General features: G+C 49.3%; 1 protein-coding gene and 1 pseudogene across 1 annotated transcript; one reads left to right on the top strand and one right to left on the bottom strand.

The window, feature by feature from the left end:
• Positions 1-480: 480 nt before the first annotated feature.
• Positions 481-733, bottom strand: LOC124649181 (low temperature-induced protein lt101.2-like). Its single transcript, XM_047188845.1, has 2 exons — positions 653-733; positions 481-564 (listed from the first exon to the last, which is right to left on the bottom strand). The coding sequence occupies exons 1-2, from the start codon at positions 731-733 to the stop codon at positions 481-483; spliced, it is 165 nt and encodes a 54-aa protein (XP_047044801.1).
• Positions 734-10509: 9776 nt separating this feature from the next.
• LOC124708156 lies at positions 10510-13778 on the top strand (annotated as a pseudogene).
• Positions 13779-20044: the final 6266 nt, after the last annotated feature.

The following is a 20044-nucleotide window of genomic DNA, read 5'->3' on the forward strand; positions in this document are numbered from 1 at the left end:
GATACAATATGTTCCCACGTCTCACATATACAGTACATGAGGACGTTTTTTTTTATGGACGCCTGAAGAGCTATATGCGCCACTTTTCGACTATACGTATTTTCGCGGGAGAATCTTGAGTTTTCAGAGAGATTCTTTTGTTCAGAAACGACAGAAGCGAACTAGCGCAAAAGCAAGCTCCGGCATCACTTTTTTTTTTCTCCCAGCCTCTAATACATAAGAGGAGCGAGACGCGATCGACTGCGCTGATCGATGGCAAATCAGAAACCCCACAACTACAAAAACATGAGCTAGCTGGTTTTATTCATGGCATGGGACGTACGAACCTTGCACCAAAACATGCAGTGACTAAATAACATCCATTGAGTACATCAAGCAAGGCGGGGTATCGATCTTATCCAAGCACAGAGAGCAAACCAACTAACAGAAGCTCGAATCTATGGAAACAAACAAGCTAGCCTGAACTGTGAACTAATAAGGCTATGCAACAAGGACGAAGACGGCGTAGATGATGCCGGGGATGTAGCCCAGCAGGGTGAGTAGCAGGGAGATCCAGAACTCCACCTGCAGGCATGCATGAACCGACCATCAAATCAATCTATCTATCATTACATACGCACCCTGAAATATTTGAGATGGTTTGGTAGCTTACGCCGATGCCGAAGCGGAGGAAGACGCCGAGCGGTGGCAGCAGGATGGCCAGCAGGATCTCCAGAAACGTCTCCGAACCCATTGTATTAGCTGGCCTCTTTGTCGATCAGAGGTCAATTTCTTCTCCTGATTCTCTAGCGGCCACCGGTGCTGTACGAGAGCTTGTTCGGATGGACAGAGGGCGATCAAGTGGCGAGTGAGGCCATGGACAGAGCTCAGCCCAGCTCAGGTAGGACATGGACTGGGCGGAGGGAGATGTACGTGGCAGGAGCTGGCGCGACACTTGGGCCATGCTCGGTGGACACATGGCAGCTTGGCTCTCTATGCGCCGAGCAGGCTTGGTTGACTCTGGCGCAGGTAGAATCTTCTCCTTTCCAGTTTTTCTGAAAGTCGAATTTCTAAATTTTGATCAATTGTTATATATAAAAAAGTGACTTTTCAAATTCAGGCAGGCTCTGTTCGCTCAGCCTCGAACCGGCGAGGAATGCGGCCCATTACCTGTCATTTGTGGGGTGAACAATAACAAGCTAGTCCACCCTCAAAAAAAATAACAAGCTAGTCCATCATTCCCATTTTATGTTTGTTCTGTTGTGTTTTTGAGAAACATATTATAAACATAGATGCTTATATACAAGCGCATACACTCACCTATATAAACGTTCACACGTACGCCCTACTTCTGTGGGCACCTCCGAAAGACTAAGCCAGTAGACTAGATCTTGAAAATGATGAATTCACCATTTGTCGACGAGAGATATAACCACCATCATAACCATCCAACCTTAGATTGCTTCTCATTACCTTGTTTTTTCTACTTGACTTTAAATTTATTTGTTTATGTGCCTTAAAACCAAACCAATGTTGATTCACGAGAGGCATGAGTTAACCGCAGAGGTTATGCTCTACTTTCATCCCATGTTTCTAAGATTGCACTGTTAGCACTGCTGATGAACATCTACTCGTGTGAATAAGGCTATTTCAGTGTGAGAGATTATTTTAACATCTAATCCGGAGGGATGCGTGGCGGCGGCTGGTGGTTGGCCATGAGGATGCTGCAAGAAGACGAGTGTTCGAGGCTGCGGGGCGGGGTGTGTGCCGCGGCTCTCCGGGGGTCGCGTTGCGGCGGATGCAGGTGGTGGTTTGTGCCGGTCCTTGTTGGGCGGGCGCGAGGTTTTGAGACTCTTCACTGGGCGAAAGCTTTGTCTTGGCGGCCGGCCAGGACCGACGACGGTGACGCCAGTGGGCGCCGCTTCCTTCTTGAAGACGTCGTCGAAGCGGGTGTTTCTTGATCTCCGCCCGGGCTCTCCAGGGGAAACCCTAGATCCCTCGCGGGATCGGGCGAGGGCGGCGCTCTTGTGCCGCTTTGCCTCTTGGGGCCTCGCCTTGGATGTCCACCGAACAGAGGGTCTCGTGGAGTGTTTTGCTGGTTCGGCGGAGGCGGGTTCGTCTTCGGCCAGGTGGGGCGCGGCCTCGGGGCCGACGTGGTAGTTGGAGCGGTGGTTCCGGTCTTTCGCCTCCGCTTGTTGCGTTGAGGTGTTGTGTCGACCTGGTTGGTCGTCGACCCATGTGGAGCGCAGCTTCGGAGCTGACGTGTGGTGTCGTGTTGTAAGGGTGTCGACCTGGTTGGTTGTCGATCTGTGTTGAGCGCAACCTCGGGGCTGGCGTGCGGCGTCGTGTTGTAAAGGTTTTTTTGGCCAGTTTTCTTTATAAACGGGCCAACTCTTTTCTCCTATATCAATGAAAGGCATAGCTTTTGCCTCGTTAAAAAAAAAAGATATTTCAAGTGGGTTGTGACTAAGATGTCCCTAGTTATAAATAGGTTGCATCTGAGGTTTCTCTACTTACCCTAAGTTGTAACAGAAAAAAAATGTGCCGACCCTTTGAATTTGCTTAATTTGAGATTCATGCTGCCATATGAGTGCACTTAAGTTACAACTAAGTTCTGAATGAGACATGGACGACCTCTCGGGACTGATATTTAGTTGGACCTAAGTCCACTAAGATCTAAGACGTGCTCTCTCAATAGCTAGCCCTTAATTTCTTTCGGAAAACAGATTAGCTCTCGTCTCATATCAACTTACAGAAAACTTTATTCATGTGTTCTTCAGTTATTGGACCATGATCGAGTTGTAACCTCACCTGTTGAATAAAGTTTCTATTTTACCCGTAAAAAAATTTACAGAAAACTTCATTCATGTGCTATTTCTTTTCCTCTGTACTTTCTGCTGCATGCGCTTTGTTCAGTCAACACCGCGTCAGTAGCACGCACGCACAGGCAGATGCTTTGCTTCGCTCGAGTATATCCCGACGCGCGAAGAAGCATGCATCCTGCACGTAGTACTTGCGCCAAAGAGAAGAATCTCGATGGCGATAACAGTACTACTTAATAAAAGAGTAACAAACAAAACCCTAAACCACTGTACGTCTTGAACTGAATCACGACGTGCTGCTGATTCTCGCCGACCATGTCGACAACACGCACCCTACCCGTTGCGCTGCGCTCCAGGTCGAATCTGTCTCTGTCCTCCCCCACCGTCTGCTAATTTCGCCGTATGTCTACTCACCGTAACATTGGACGGTGCCGCGTGCGTTGCTTCTTTCTTTAGCCCATCGGCACGTAGGTCAACTCTGTCACTGTATCTGTATGTACAATCACCTCTTTTGTCAACAATGTGTTGGGTATACGTCTCACCGAGTATTACAACTACTTTGCATCTTACTTTTTTTGAAAAAAGAATTTTTTTTTTGAAAAAAGAATTATTAGTATCACACATATACCAATAACACTTGCCTCTATACCAATAAAAACATGTAACGCTGTGTTTGGATGCATGGAAAGTTGGCATGGAATTGGAATTTGGGCAAATTCCGTGAATTCCGCCGTTTGGTTTGCCCTCAGAATTTTCGCGTGGAAACGTATGTAAATTCCGCGCGCTGAATCGTGCTATGTAACCGGGCCAGAAAACTTTCCGAGGTCTCCACCTCGGAAAGGCTCAGAATCGACCCGCGCCCTCTCTCCTTGTCTCGTCTCCCTCACGCCTCCCTCTCCATCCCGCGACCTGCTCCACCTCCCTCCCATCTCCCCGGACTCCGGCCGCTGCTGCGCGACCAGCCCCGCCTCTCTCCCGTCTTCCTGCACTCCGGCGACTGCCACGTGACCTGCCCCGTCTCCCTGGACTCCGACCACCGCCACGCGACCTGGCCGGCTGCCCTGCCTCCCTCCCGTCTCCCTGGACTCCGGCAGCGGTGGCGGCGCACAGCTTCGCCCTCCGATTCGCCCATCCCGCCCCTCCCCCTCGAGCTTCTCGTCTCTGCCCACGGGAGATCGAGGCGGTGGTGGTATGAATCACATCTAGGCGTGGCGGCTACCAGGCGGAGCGTCGGGGCGGCCGGATCTCCTCCAGGCAAGTTCCCGGCGGCGGTTGCAGGGCCCCCGGCGGCAGTGGTCGGGGCTTCTCGTCTCTGCCCGCGGTGCCGATTGCAGAGGAGGATGGCGGCGGTTGCAGGGCCCCCGGCGGCAGTGGTTGGGGCACGGGCCCGTGGCCTCGGCGGCGCCGGTTGCAGGAGAGGAGGACGACGAAGTTGCAGGCCCCCCAGCGGCGGTGGTTGGGGCACGGGCCCGCTGCCTCGGCGGCACCGGTTACAGGAGAGGAGAGCGGCGGAGTTGCAGGGCCCCTGATTCCACAAATTCATTTCCATAGTGCAGTCCAAACAGGATTAGGAATTTGTATCACCATTTGATTCCAAAGGCAAATTCTAAGCACACCCAAACAACAGATTTGGAATTTTAGTCTAATTCATTTCCATCTTGGATTTGGAATCTTTGCCCAATTCAATTCCAAGATCAAATTGTGTGCATCCAAACACAGCAGTAGACAAAATCTGCCACATAATCAATCATCCGTAGCAGTAGCACTCTAACCACTATAAAAGCCGACACCTGAACTACAAAAGCACGCACGGAACAATGCACAAGCGTCACCCGATCGATGATCTTAGATTTTCACTTTAGATTAAAAAAGACATGATTCTAAGACAATGCCTTCAACAAGATTATTTCTAGTATACTCAATATATAAAGTCCACAACTTAAATTTTCACCCTGAAAATCACGACTCGGCTCAAGATGCACCACCAACAAAGTATTCTTTATATCAAGGCTCAAGACTCGAGGCGCATTGCTAAGTACTCCAATTACGTTGTGTCTTAGTTTTTTTTTCCTTCGAAAAACAATATATTTATATCGCACTCTTGTCCGGTACCGTTGGGAACGTCCCGCAAGCCATGTTGAACAACAACATGTAAAGCAAAGTCTTCATCGCGTCCAAGTGTCTGGTCCTCCAACCATTTTCTGCACATGTGAATCCCATGAAAATCATGCTTCAGTGTCGTCGTAATTAAAATCGTTAGATTCGTATTGAAAAGACTTTTCAATGATACTAATTTCATATTAACAATATTTATTTATTTAAAATAATTCTTAATCAAATAAAAAACACGTAAAACAAGGACGCTTTATTTCTTGAAACGGAGGTAGTATAAACCTCGAATTTGTTTTAACAGTGTGCCACAGGTAGCAATGTCGCCGTACGACGAAAGCCAGTGAGTGAGCCATCGATCTCGTTCTGCTTTGTGGCGTCGACATGGTACACATAACGAAATGGATAGGTGCATGCTCCGTGCGGTACTAGTCGTCCACACGCGCGTGTGGGCTCTAGGATAAACCTCACCTCGCGTTCTACTCTCCCAGGTCAAACCGTGATTATCCATGCTACCGCTTGGGTCGGCAGACGTGGCACGACAGGCACTGCGACACGTAGCTGGCGAGGATGAGGTAGGCGGGTCGCCGTGTCGCTATAGGGACGGCACGCGCGTCCATTGGTGGTCCATGTCGGCACGTAGTACGGCTAACGGCTAGCTCAATAGCTCATGGTTGGTTGCCCAACAACTGCACAACTGCTGATTGCTAGTTACGCGCGGCCAAGCAAAACGTCAGTGTCCCCTCTCCCAGTTTTATCCTATAGAGGCTACGATTTTTGGATTTTTTTTCGCGGACTAATTTACATCTTTGAAATTAGTTGTGGGAGTGGGGCACATCAGAACACACCTCGTCAGGGTAATTTATCCTAGCACTTCATCATTTTCAGCACTGGAGTATCATTTTCACAACAGCTCCCTCTATCCATGAACAAGCGTACGTGTAACTTTTATCATGAGTCAAACTCATTCAAATTCAACCAACTTTGAGAAAAAGTATGTATTTGGCAGCTATACATACTTCACTCTTCATCAATTTGAGAATTCTATTGTGATAAACTATATACCTCGTTAACTTGTAGTGAAGACCAATCGAGAGGGAAATAGATACCCTTGTTTTCAAGGTCAGCCTAAGATAACCGCTGAAGGTGATCGGTTCGCCCCCAGCGTCGCTCTCCTCTAGGGTGACACGGGTGGCGACGAAACCCTAGCGTCGCTGCCCCTCCTCCCTCATTGCTGCTACCCGAGGAGGCGCCCAGGACTGCACGGTTGCTGATGAAGGTAGCAACGAAGTTCTCACCGTGTTGCTTGCTCTGGTGCACCCTCTAATCGCGGCAGGCTCGGTGGTGTGGCGGCGCGCGCGGGGTCTACGGCGTGCTGCACACGCGACGCGTGTCCTCCTCCTCGGTTGTGTCAACGACTGGGAAATGGAGGGTGTTGGTTGTGGTGCGGGCTTGCGGCTTCGGTGCCCCATTCCCGATATGAAGGATGGCGTTTTCCCCTCGTCTAGAACGCCCCACCCTACCAATGTTGATATCTGGTGGCCTCCGTCCGTCAAACCTAGTGTCGGGCTGGAACCTGGAGGTGGACCTGATACCGAGACAAATCCCTAGCTAGCGATGGTGGTGACGCTTGTGAGTGAGCCGCGCTCTTCCTTGTAGCTTCGTCGAGGTATCTTGCCCTTCCTCCCCCATCTTGATACTGGGAGAAATCTCAAATCTCTAGGATTGGGCGGTAGCAACTCTCCGGGCGTCGTCACCTTCATGAAGGTGTCCCTTTTGGTGAGTTGAGGGTGTGGGTTGGTGCTATTTCAGGTGGCAGGTGCCGATGTCGTTGTCAAGGTTGTGGTGCTGATGATGAACCCTAGTGTCACTCTCTCTGGTGCGATGTGTCACGAAGCCGGGAGGACGGTGCTTATCCCCAGCAGGTGTTGTTCAGAGGCTCGGTTGTGGCATCACCGTTCTTCTACAAAGAACCTTCACATCAGTGTCCTCGCCCCGCAGCTTAGTCTCTTCGTGCCTGGATCCGTGGTCGATGGCAAGGCTTCTCAAGGCAAGCTTAGTGCAGCAAATGGTTGGGCTCTACTGCTAGCTAGCTTGGCAGTCTGGTTCCTGGTCCCTTCTCTGATCGGCATGAGCGTGTCTCCATTGACGATGGCATGGCGCCATTCGAGCCAGGGCGAGGGGGCATGGGTCCCTCTCTTGTTTGTACCTAATAAAAACGATAACTCGCCTCCCTTGGTACAATCGCTTCATGGGCCTCAGCTAGTTTCTTGTTTGTCTTCATTTTTCTAGTGCGTGTGTGAGTTGTAAGCTATTTTTCAACACCATTATATCCTGGCCGCGTGGCTTTATTAATCTAAAGCTAGGAACTTTGTGCCTTATGTTTAAAAGATAAGATTTCATGAGGCACATCTTGCTTTCAAGAAATCTTTTCATCTGATTTATTTTTGCCGCTCACGAGAGAGAGAACAGAAAAACTAACTAGAACGTATTTTGATTACTTGAGAAATCCACCATGCACCTTCATTATTTTGAGCTTAATTAAGTGGACAATGCGGCAGGTTTAGTTAGATATGGTCTAGTTACTTATATACCTAAACACATTTTACTGTTTAGGTTGGCTATTCTTTAAAAAAAAAAGTCGTGACAATACAGAGCATTATCTGATCACTGTCCCTGGTATACCTACTACCGCTATAAAAGATCCACATGACAGTGAGACTCGACGATCGTGTTAGGCCCTGCAACTGTCATCAGCCTTGTCCTGATTGTGGATTACAGGGCAAACTTCTTTATTTTCATCCGTCCCGCTCTGAAATCCAAAGGCCAAAGCGACGTGTGTCCTTCTCATCCGTGTGACTCACATGCTATAAAAGATCAGGCAGGTGGATATTTCTTTTTTGGCAGAAAAGAAAGAACAAAACTTCATGGACCCACCATCAATGGCCCATTACTTTGTCATTTCGTCACACGGATGTACTCTGCCACATAAGACGGCCTTTGTCCCACGTTGTGCCCATGATATCTACACTCAAGTTACCTCATAAGTGTAAATGTAGTAACTAACAGTAAGCACATATCTGACCTGGAAAATAATGCATATCGTTGCATCATTATCTTGAAAGTCTTATTTCATCGCATGTATGGGCTATTTTTGTGTGGTTATGCAATTATTAGTGTCGCCTGAGAAATTTTTATTAATTGGCTGGCACGATAAATTGCACATTCGATATTGAGACCAGTGCAACTGTGCAAGGGTCCACATTTTACAAGCTCTAAGAACTAACGCTAAGTTTTCTTGCAATAGACGAACAAATCAGTATAACACAATTAAAATATTTAGACATATATAAACAATTTTATTAAGTCGGCCGAGACATAAGATTTAGCCAGTTCTCTCAGCCTTTTGCGCGAAGTGAGCAAATAAGTACTCCTTCTAAATAAGACGTATGAATTTAATAAAATGTTAACAACTTCTAAGATTGACCAATATTTTAGATAAACATATGATCATATTTAATAGAAAATTAGTATCAATAGATTCTCCATAAATAACATTTCATAATGCATTTATTTAATTTTATAGATATTAATATTTTTTCTCTATATTTAGTCAAACTTAGCAATGTTTAACTTTTGACTAAATTTATACTACTTATTTATTGGAATGGAGGTAGTACAAGATAGTGAGCTTTATATATCTGCATGGAAAACATTGCGAAAGTCGAATAAGAATTTCTGGTCAAGTAGGCATAGGCAAACCCTTACTCAGGTCAACACTAATTTGTTCATGGTCTATGTTTATCAGGTGGATGGTCCGATTTTTGATAGGGCTATGTGCATGCAAGTCACCAAGGTGCTTTCCATCAAGCAATGGTGTTGGTGTATGCAAAATATTACTCAGTATATTTATATGCACGACCACTTACTCTTGTCTGAGTAAAATATTTCTAACTTATGCTAAATTTATGAAAAAAAACTAATATCGATATTAAATCAACATCCCTAAGTAATTGATTATGTATTCAGAAGATAATCTTTGGCATTGATGAAAAAGATGACCGACTTCAAGCGGACGATGTGTTTACAAAATGAACTCATAGAAGTACCCATCGAAAAAAGCACATATTGCAATTTTAACATCAAATGGGCCAACTGTGTATGGCCACTCCATCGCACGTGCATCTCCACTAGTTGTAAGCATAGTTGTACCTCGTCATCATTTCCAGGTGAACCAACTAAATAATCCATGATTCATCATTTCCTACCCACATATAGCATCCAAGCGTGTCCATGCAAGGGAAAATCAAGGAATTATGGGATGCACATGCAATGGACCTGAAATGGTTGATGTGCATAAATGAAGCAAACCGGCATTCACGCCACGAAACGCCCGCTTTGAGAAGCTGGTGGGTTCGTTTCGGAAACAGATTTTGGAAGCAACCTGCAAGAGGCTGTAGCAATCAGTTGCCCATTATTTCCTGTTCAGCAATCAGGTGCATGCATACACCCTGTTTCACTGCTGAAATCGTGCACTACGTTGCTCCATTTGATCTGCCTGATATTTGAGGTTTGCAAAAGGAGCGGATGTATGCAGATGCATCATCCACGTGTCTCTTAGAGAAATATCTTTTGAACAACGTATATTTTCTTGCAAAGGCTCGGAAGAAAGGCTTTTATTGAAGCAAACAAATTTGCATCTCGCATTGTCCATGGAATCGCTCCGACAAATATGAACAAGAATCATCCCGTACTCCATGAAGACTGGTAGGACCAAAACTCACACGCTCATCGGTAACTGAACCATCGTAATGGAATGAGAGCAAATATTTTTCTTATTTGACACAATACCGCGTAGGAGCGACGAGATAAGTGCCGCTGGAGGTGGACGGGAGGAACCATCGGATCCATATTAAGGGTAGATGATGCTGATAAGTTTTCTCCTTTCGAACTATTATTTTTCTTTTGGATCTTAGAGACAAAATCACCGTTGAAATTCGGGTTTTGTTAAGGGTATATGTTGCGATCACTAGTGGAGAAGAGGCCTTTGGACCCAAGCAAATGTCCCAGAACCAAACCGGGTCCAATGGGGGCATTGGTCCCGGTTCGTTTCTGCCCAGGACGACCCCACCCGCTGGAGCTTGTCCGGTAGTGGCCTTTGGACCCGGTTTGTATTACAAACCGGGACTAAAGGGTCCACCGCAGGGCGCGGCAGGCCGTGTCAGTCGTGGGGAACCCTTTAGTCCCGGTTTGTAATACAAACCGGGTCCAAAGGCCCCGCCTCTGGGCTACATAACCTTGCCCCTGCCCAAGTGTGAGCCACACTTAGCCATTTTTTCACTTTCTTCACAAGAGGGGTGTATTGCTCTCCTCTCTTCTTCACATGCACAAGAGGTGTTCGATGAAATGCTTAAGAGGATTTGCCACTTGAGTTTACACAAATCAAACCACACTTAACTTGCTTTTTTCTTCTTCATCGAGGTTAACAACTTTATCCTTTTCATCTGCAATTGATAAAATGCATGTGTATATATACATCGTGATGTTCCGTAATGGTTTTGATCAGCTTAATTATATCATGCGGATGAATCGGCAATGGATGTACATTGACCGACGGTTTGACGAGTTCATCTGCGGGCCTGGATAATTTTATGGCCGTGGCGAAGGCAAACAAACATGGTGGCTTCATGTATTGTCCATGTGTGGACTGCAAGAATATCGTAAATTACGCTCACTCGAGTCTCATTCACAGCCACCTTCTGCGATCCGGTTTCATGCCCGAGTTACTATTGTTGGACCAAGCACGGAGAAAGAGGGGTTATGATGGAAGACAATGAAGAAGAGGAAGAGGATGATGACGGTTATCCCAATTTCCCTGAATACGATGATACTGCAGAAGGCAATGAAGACAATGAAGTAGAAGATCAAGAGGCACCGAGATGAGCCTGCTGATGATGATCTTGGCCGGGCCATTGCTGATGCAAGGAGAGAATGTGAAACTGAAAAGGAAAGGTTGGCCTTCGACAAGATGATAGAAGATCACAACAAATTGTTATACCCAACTTGCGAAGATGGCCATAAAAAGCTAGGCAGCACACTCGGAATTGTTGCAATGGAAGGCGGAGAACGGTGTCACCGACTCGGGATTTGGAAAGTTGCTAACAATAATTAAGAGGAAGCTTCCAAGGGGTAACGAATTGCCCGCCGATACGTACGAAGCGAAGAAGATTGTCTCGCCCTCTAGGATTAGATGTGCAAAAGATACATGCATGCATTAATGACTGCATCCTCTACTGCGGTGAGTACGAGAATTTGGATGCATGTCCGGTGTGCACTCGCATTGCGGTATAAGATCGGACGAGATGACCCTGGTGATGTTGAGGGCGAGCGCCCCAAGAAGAGGGTTCCTGCCAAGGTTATGTGGTATGCTCCTATAATACCACGGCTGAAACGCTTGTTCAGGAATAAAGAGCACGCTAGGTTGTTGCGATGGCACAAAGAAGACCGTAAGAAAGACGTGATGTTGAGGCACCCCGCTGATGGATCCCAATGGAGAAAAATCGATAGAGAGTTCCCAAACTTTGCACAGGATGCAAGGAACTTAAGGTTTGGTCTAAGTACAGATGGCATGAATCCTTTTGGAGAGCAGAGCTGCAGCCATAGCACCTGGCCCGTGACTCTTTGTATATATAACCTTCCTCCTTGGTTGTGCATGAAGCGGAAGTTCATTATGATGCCGAGTGCTCATACAAGGCCCGAAGCAACCCGGGAACGACATTGATGTGTACCTGAAGCCATTAGTCGAAGAACTTCTACAGCTGTGGTCCCTAGCAGGTGTACGTGTGTGGGACGAGCACAAGCGGGAGGAATTTGACCTAAGAGCGATGCTTTTCGTAACCATCAATGACTGGCCTGCTCTTGGTAACATTTCAGGACAGTCAAACAAGGGATACAATGCATGCACACACTGTTTACATGAGCTCGAAGGTGATTATTTGGAAAAAGGTCAGAAGGTCGTGTACACGGGGCATCGTCGATTTCTTAGGATTACCCATCCCGTAAGAAAGAAAGGAAAGCATTACGACGGTGAGGCTGATCACCGGAGGAAGCCTCCCCATCGTGATGGTGTTGATATATTTGGTATGGTCAAGGATCTAGATGTAATATTTGGAAAGGGTCCCGGCGGACGGTCCGTTCCGAATGACGCTGCCGGACACGCGCCCATGTGGAAGAAGAAATCTATTTTTTGGGAGCTAGAATATTGGAAAGTCTTAGAAGTCCGCTCTTCAATCGATGTGATGCACGTGACGAAGAATCTTTGCGTGAACCTGCTAGGCTTTCCGGGCATGTACGGGAAGACAAAAGATACACCGAAGCACGGGAGGACCAAGCAACGTTGGAAAGACCCCAAAAATCTGCATGAGAGAGTTAAAGGACGTCATTTATCCAGCTACGCTCTTACAAAAGCAGAGAAGGAGATATTTTTTGAATGTCTTAGCAGTATCAAGGTCCCGTCTGGCTTCTCCTCCAATATAAAGGGAATAATAAATATGGAAAAGAAAACATTCCAGAACCTGAAGTCTCATGACTGTCACGTGATAATGACACAGTTGCTTCCGATTGCATTGAGGGGGCTTCTACCGGAAAATGTTCGACTGCCCATTGTGAAGCTATGTGCATTCCTCAATGCAATTTCTCGAAGGTAATAAACCCGGAAATTCTACCGAGGTTGCGGAATGATGTGGTCCAATGTCTCGTTAGTTTTGAGCTGGTGTTCCCACCATCCTTCTTCAATATTATGACACATCTCCTCGTTCACCCGGTCGATGAGATTTCCATTCTCGGTCCTGTGTTTCTACACAATATGTTCCCCTTCGAGAGGTTCATGGGAGTCTTGAAGAAATATGTTCATAACCGTGCTAGGCCGGAAGGAAGCATCTCCAAGGGCTATGGAACAGAGGAGGTCATTGAATTCTCGTGTTGACTTTATTCCCGACCTTAAGCCGATTGGTGTTCCTGAATCGCGGCATGAAGGGAGACTAAGTGGAAAAGGCACGCTAGGAAGGAAATCAATGATATGTAGGGACGGGATTTCTTTGACTCAAGCACACTACACAGTTCTACAAAGTTCCACCATGGTGGCTCCGTATATCGGTGACCACAAGAACTTTCTACGCTCCCGGAACCCGGGCGGTCGAACGATTGGATTAGACGTGAACACATGTCGACTTTCGGCGGTTGGTTGCAAAAACATCTCCCGAATAACGAAGATATTGAAGATCAGCTGTACTTGCCGGCCCGGACACCATCTTCGACCGTAGTGACTTTCCAAGGGTACGAGATAAATGGGAATACATTTTACACGATCGCCCAAGATAAAAAGAGCACCAACCAAAACAGTGGTGTCCGCTTTGATGCAATAATGAATGAAGGCCCAAATGACACATATTATGGTTACATAGAGGATATCCGGGAACTTGAGTATGGACCTTCTTTTAAGGTCCCTTTGTTTAGGTGCAAATGGGTCAACAAAACAGGAGGCGGGGTTCGGGTAGACAAGTTGTATGGAATGACAACAGTGGATCTCAACAATCTTGGGTATAGAGACGAACCATTCGTCCTAGCCAAGGATGTGGCCCAGGTTTTCTATGTGAAGGATATGTCTAGCAAACCAAGAAAAAGGAAACATAAGGAAACAAATACATCAAACGATGAGCCAAAGCGCCACATAGTTCTTTACGGAAAAAGAAACATCGTGGGAGTGGAGGACAAGACAGACATGTCGGAAGATTATAATAAGTTTGATGAAATTCCACCCTTCGAGTGAACATTGATCCAAGCATCAAGTTAAATGATGAAGATGCTCCATGGTTAAGGCCGAAGAAGATTAAATGATGAAGATGCTCCATGGCACAAATGAGTATCTCAACATGGCAATCAATTTCCCATTTATTTTTGTGTAATCATTTAACTGTATGTAAGATATGAAAAGTGGAGATGTGGTTGGCTTTTTGTACCATGTATATAGAGGAGATGTAGTCGTTCACGGGTTTGCAGGGGAAAAATTCCGAGGCGCAGTTTCCGAAGATGCCGTAGGGCATGTGCACCAACAACATCTTCGAGAAACTGCGCCACGGGAGATTTCCCAACCCTTTCCCCAACACTATTAGAGGAGATGTAGTCGTTCCGGGGCTTGCAGGAAAAAATTCCGAGGAGCAACTTCCGAAGATGCCGTAAGGCTTGTGCACCAACGACATCTTCGAGAAGTTGCGCCACGGGAGATTTCCCAACCCTTTCCCCAACACTGTTAGAGGAGATGTAGTGGTTCACGGGCTTGCAGGGAAAAATTCCGAGGCGCAGCTTCCGAAGATGCCGTAGGGCGTGTGCACCAACAACATCTTCGAGAAGCTGCACCACGGGAGATTTTCCAATCCATGGGAATGAATCTCCGCTTGGCTTGTTGATCCGCTTGGCAAGCCGTATCGATGCTCCTTTTATAGGCACAGCACCGCTTCTACTCGACGGGCGTCGTGCGCTACATGCTTTATCTCATCGAGCAGGTGCGTCCACCCATGCGTTCTTATCCTGCCGACATCTTTAGTCCCGGTTGTACCCACCAGCCGGGACTAAAGGTTACCCACACGTCCTTATCCCACCGACAGCTTTGTTAGATGACAAAAAAGGATCTTTAGTCCCGGTTGTACCCACCAGCCGGGACTAAAGGTTACCCACACGTCTTTATCCCACCGACAGTTTTGTTAGATGACAAAAAAATGATCTTTAGTCCCGGTTGTACCCACCAGCCGGGACTAAAGGTTACCCACACGTCCTTATCCCACCGACAGTTTTTGGCGCCACCGCGTTCCCGCCTATTTTTCTTCCCGCGCTTTCCACCGCTTCCCGCCTCCGTCCTCCCGCCATTTTTTCACTATATATATGTTGGCTTGGCCTCCATTTACATATCACATCTAGACTCATATCCGCAAACCTCATCACCAGGTCACATGGCTTCCATCGTATCTCTAACCCTCCGGGAGGCGGAGGCGCTTTGCGCGTCGAACTACCCCTGCCCGCCGGGCTACCGCGTCCCTACCGGCTGGTTGCTGAGCGTCGGAGGGGTACCGGTCCCTCCTGTCCCTCTAGGTGTGGCGCGCGAGATGGCCATCACGAACCACTACTACTTCGAGCTCACGCCAGAGCAGCGGAGGAATCCCCAGTGGCATCCCGACTACAGCCCGACTTGGGAGAGCTTCTTCATCAATCGGCGTGAGAGGGCGCTCGCCAGGCACGAGGACGGCGGCCCGCCTCCTTCGAACTTCAACGAGGCCGGCCGTCGGCTGTGGTGGCGCGACCGAACTCGCCATGCGGCCGCGTCGTAAGCGCGCGCCGCCAGCTCCGGGGTGTTGTACGTGCCGAGGGTGAGCCGGAAGCCACCGGCACGCATCTCGGCGTAGAACCTACCGTTCGGCCGCGCTCGGACGCCACGGAACCGGACGAGCCGCGACGGCGCGGCGGCATCCCGGCGACGAATGAACGGAGGCGACGGCGACGTGTGGTTCCGCGCGCACGCGGCGCTTTATAGCACAGCGACGCGGCAAGTTTGGCGACAGGTGGCGCGGGGAAGCGGCGGGGCGTGGCACGTGGAAGCGGCGGCGACAGGTGGCGCGGGGAAGCGGCGGGGCGTGGCACGGGGAAGCGGGATCTACGCGGCGCACGGCGGTGGCGGCGGGGCGAGGCACGTGGAAGCGGCGGCGACACGTGGCACGGGGAAGGGACACGTGTGGCGGTGGCGGTGGTGGGCAGTACACGGCGGTGGCGGTGGCGGCGGCGGCGGTGGCCAGTACACGGCGGTGGCCAGTACATGGCGGCGGCAGCGGTGGCGGTGGCCAGTACATGGCGGCGGCGGCGGTGGCGGTGGCCAGTGCACGGCGGTGGCGGTGGCGGCGGTGGCCAGTACATGGCGGAGGCGGCGGTGGACACGTGTGGCATGGCGGAGGCGGCGGTGGACACGTGTGGCATGGCGGCGGTGGCCAGTACATGGCGGCGGCGGTGGTGGCCAGTACGCGGCGGCGGCGGTGGCGGTGGCCAGTACACGGCGGTGGCGGTGGCGGCGCGTGTTTTTTTTGATTTGAAATAAGGCGGGAATGAAATTTTTTAAAAAAATTGGCCTTTGGACCCGGTTTGTAATACAAACCGGGACTAAAGGCCTTTTTTGCGTCGCGCAGCGAAAACGCAACAAAAATGGCTTTAGTCCCGGTTTGTATTACAAACCGGGTCCAAAGGGGGGCCTTTGGACCCGGTTTGTAACACGCACCGGGTCCAAAGGGGGGGTATATAACTGACACTTCGTCTCCGCGCGGAGATCAATCGCGCGGAGACGACGGAACGACGCCGCCGAGGCTGCCCCGCCCGCGACCGCCGCCCACCGCGCCGCCGCCCACCGCTCGCCGTCGCCGCCGCCGTCCACGCGCGCCGTCCGCCGTCCGCCCACCGCGCCGCCGCCCACCGCCACGCCCGCGCGCCCGCGGCTGCTGTCCCGCGCGCCGTCCGCCCGCCGCGCGCCGTCCGCCCGCCGCCGTCCGCCGCCGTCCGCCCGACCGCCGCCGGCCCGCCGCCGTCCGCCGTGCCGCCCGCCGCGCGCCTCCACTCCGCCGCGGCGCCAAGGTGAGCCGGCCACCATTTTTTTTTTAAGTTTTAAGATTTTTAGATTTTTGTTTTTATATATGTTAGATTAATTAGTTTAGTACAAAAATAGTTAGTTTGATTAGTTAGATTAATATATGTTAGATTAATATATGTTAGATTAGTTAGATAAAAAAATAGTGTTAGTGTTAGATAAAAAATTAGTTAGTTTGTTAGTGTTAGTGTTAGTGAAAAAGTTAGTGTTAGATAGAAAATTAGTTAGTTTGTTAGTGTTAGTTTGTTAATTAGTGTTAGTGTTAGTGTTAGAAAATTAGTTAGTTTGTTAGTGTTAGTGTTAGTGAAAAAGTTAGTGTTAGTGTTAGTGAAAAAGTTAGTGTTAGAGTTAGTGTTAGTGAAAAATTAGTTAGTTAGTGTTAGTGTTAGTTAGTAAGTATGTAGTGCCACCGCGCCCGGCCCAAAATAAAGTATGTAGTGCCGGCGCCCCCCAAACGGTAGTGCCGGCGCCGACTAAGTAGTGAAGTTATTTTTTAATGTATGTTAACGTTGGTACATATATATATGATTTGTTTTCGTAGCTACGATGCCGCGACAGCGACAGCCGGCGGGCCGTGGTCTGACTCTTCTAGACGAGATGCAGCAGATGGGGGAGGTCCGGGACTGGGCTCCGCCGGGGTGGCACTGGGAGGTCTTAGCTTCCGGGTCGCGCACCTTGGTGCGGAATCCGGGTCCCGTTGTCGACCCGGATATTCTTTGGTGGAGGTCTTATGGCCACGGTCGTTTCAGAGGGAGCCGGCCCCGCCGGAGGAGGTAGCTCAGCGCATTGCGGCGGAGGACGAGCACGTTCGCCGTTACATGTACGCGTTAGACAACATGTATAGGACCGGATGGAGCGTTATGCGGGGATCTCATGTTAGCTATGCTCCCGTTGTTGTTCCGTGGCTTTGGGGGCACACCCGCCGCGGCTCGGGACCCGGTCGGCGCCCTCTAGGACCCGGTCTGCGCGGTTGAGTGGTTGTAGTAGTGATTGATATGTATTAGGGTTAAATAAACATGAACCCGATATCTATGTATGCATGTAATCTGCAGATATCTGCTTTCAGCACTATATTATCGATCCTTAGTTAAGAACTACACATATGTAACTCCATTTTCAGTTTTCCGCATTATCCTTAATTTGATCATATGATGGTTCCTATGTATAGCTTGCAGGTCGTTGGAGAAAGCATGGAGAGAGATGAAATTCAAGAAAATTTCATGGAGGAACTCATAGCAAACGGTACTCCGGATGATCGCGACGACGACGTTATTCCAGATGATGGCGGTGACGATGTCACCGCAACTTATTTGAATGACTCCGGTGAGGGAGCGGAGAATATTGAGGAAGAAGATCCTAGTGGCGCCGATGAGGAACAAGATCATCATAATGGCTCCCGAACTGTAGTTATCACCGAGGTATATAAACTAATTAAGCCGCTGTTGATCGACTAGATGCATTAACTAATTAAATTGTACTGACTATGAACTATTTCTTTTTTAGCCCTCCGGATCGAGCACTTCTTCTGTAAAGTCGAGGAAGCGAGGCCCGGCCAAAAAGTTGGATGACGGTGTTAGGCACGACATCACCCACATCGAAAAGGATGGTAAACCGATTGCTCCAGAGAAAGGTGCAAAGGCATTTATAGCTCAATGCGGAGTGCTTGTTCGGGACCACGTCCCGATCACCGTTCGAGAATGGCACAAGCCGAAGGGACTAGTGCTGTCTGCAGAGGAAGAAGGTCAAGGTCTTTATATCGATGATGTAGCCAAAAACAGCATTATGGACAAGCTCATGTCACATTTCAACATAGTACCCGAAGAGGGGGTGACGCTGAAAAGGCCAAGATGGAGCAGGCCCTCCGCGAGTTTGGCAAGAAGAAGATGGCCGAACTATTCAAGAGCCACAAGAAAAGATTGCGCCGCCTTATCAAGATAAAGAAGACTCCGGACAATGAGAAGGTAAAAACTCACCGGGAAGAATTCGTGAAGTACAAGCACGGAGTCGAAGAATTTAAGAGAAGGTCGGAAATAAATAAGGCAAATGCTGCGTTGAAGCTATATCACCAAATTCCGGGTCCAGGTGGATACGGTGGCTAACCGTCCTAAGTGGCAGGCAGCTGAGGCGGAACCGACCGATAAAGGGATCAGATTAGGGACACACGGTTGGATCGAACGGTGCAAGGAGTGGTTCTACGGGATTGGGGGAACGTTGGATCCGGAAACAGGGAAGTGCATCTATAAGAAAGCTCATCCGAAGGTTCCCATTGATGCCCTGGAAAAAGCACATAGGGACGTGGAGGCGGGGTTGTTCCAGCCCGAAAGAGAGAACGATGAGCCGACACGCGCCCTTGGGAACAAAGAACACGGTGGACGAACACGAGGCACAGCGAGGCTCCGTTCCGTGGAAGTATGGCTTTCCTGCGGAAAGGAAGAGATTTCCCGATAAAAGCCATGAGAGGAGGAAGGCAAGGGAAACAGACCGCCTGGCTAACTTAGAGGAGGGTATGAGCACCATGCAAGCCCAATTAACCATGGTAACCCAAGTACTTACATCTCAGATGGCTCAGGGGCAGGCTGTAGATCCTGCATTGCTCAATGCCATCGCCCCGCTGCAATCTCAACCACACCGGAAAAGCAGCGTGGCTTCCTCTCAGCAGGTGGATAATGATGATGATGATGATGACCAGGTGGTCGAGCCTCCTCGCTACCCCCCCGTGGATGATCTCACTGAGAGCCGTCCTTGTGAGCTGCATGTTAAAGTTTTCAACCTATCCTTCAAGGCGGCGGTCGGCATCCTCTTACCTACAAGGTCTTACCATTGCCGTTCGGTCCAAGACGACTTTGCTCGTTGTGATGGTGGATGAAGTGATGACAGCTTATGAGGGGTTGGTGCTTGAGCACCCCGCAGGTGAAGATGGGGAAATCAAAGAACCGGGAGAAGCCCGTAGAACCACCGTGCAATGGCGGAAGGAGAACATTGTGTTTCCAGGTGAGAAGCCAACAAGCATGCCACCTCCGCCTCCTCCGCCACCCGAGTCTCCTCCGCGTGATGATTCTCCCGTGCGCGATGATGATTCCCCTATCCATGACCCGTCCGCTCCGCGTGAAAATACTCCGCCGCCTCCTCCTCCTCCTCGTCGGAGACTCCGCCGCCTCCACTTAAGCAAAAGAGGAAGCTGTCCGCGGCACCTCCTACAGCTCCGAAGAGATCATCAACTCCAATGAGGGCACGGACTCCGCAGTTGTTACCACATGAGCAGACCGAAGAGCAAAAGGCGTTTCTTGCGCCGAAGAAGGTGTTTATTCGACCGCGGACGGTGAAGCACTTTGCCGAGACGAGAATGAAGAGACCTGAGCCGAGAGCTGATTATGACCGCTCTCTTGGACAGTCCTCTAGAGCGAGCAAAGAAGCAAAAAAGTCGCCCGGCTTGGACAAGCAGGACATTCAGGCCGCA

The sequence above is a fragment of the Lolium rigidum genome, chromosome 4 (genome assembly GCF_022539505.1).
Source record: "Lolium rigidum isolate FL_2022 chromosome 4, APGP_CSIRO_Lrig_0.1, whole genome shotgun sequence".
NCBI lineage: Eukaryota > Viridiplantae > Streptophyta > Magnoliopsida > Poales > Poaceae > Lolium > Lolium rigidum.

Excerpts from the sequence above, each read along its gene's own strand:
- LOC124649181 (XM_047188845.1), bottom strand. The coding sequence starts at position 733 with ATGGGTTCGGAGACGTTTCTGGAGATCCTGCTGGCCATCCTGCTGCCA. Across the intron at positions 565-652 it reads TCCTCCGCTTCGGCATCGGC|GTGGAGTTCTGGATCTCCCT; the intron begins GTAAGCTACCAA and ends GCATGCCTGCAG.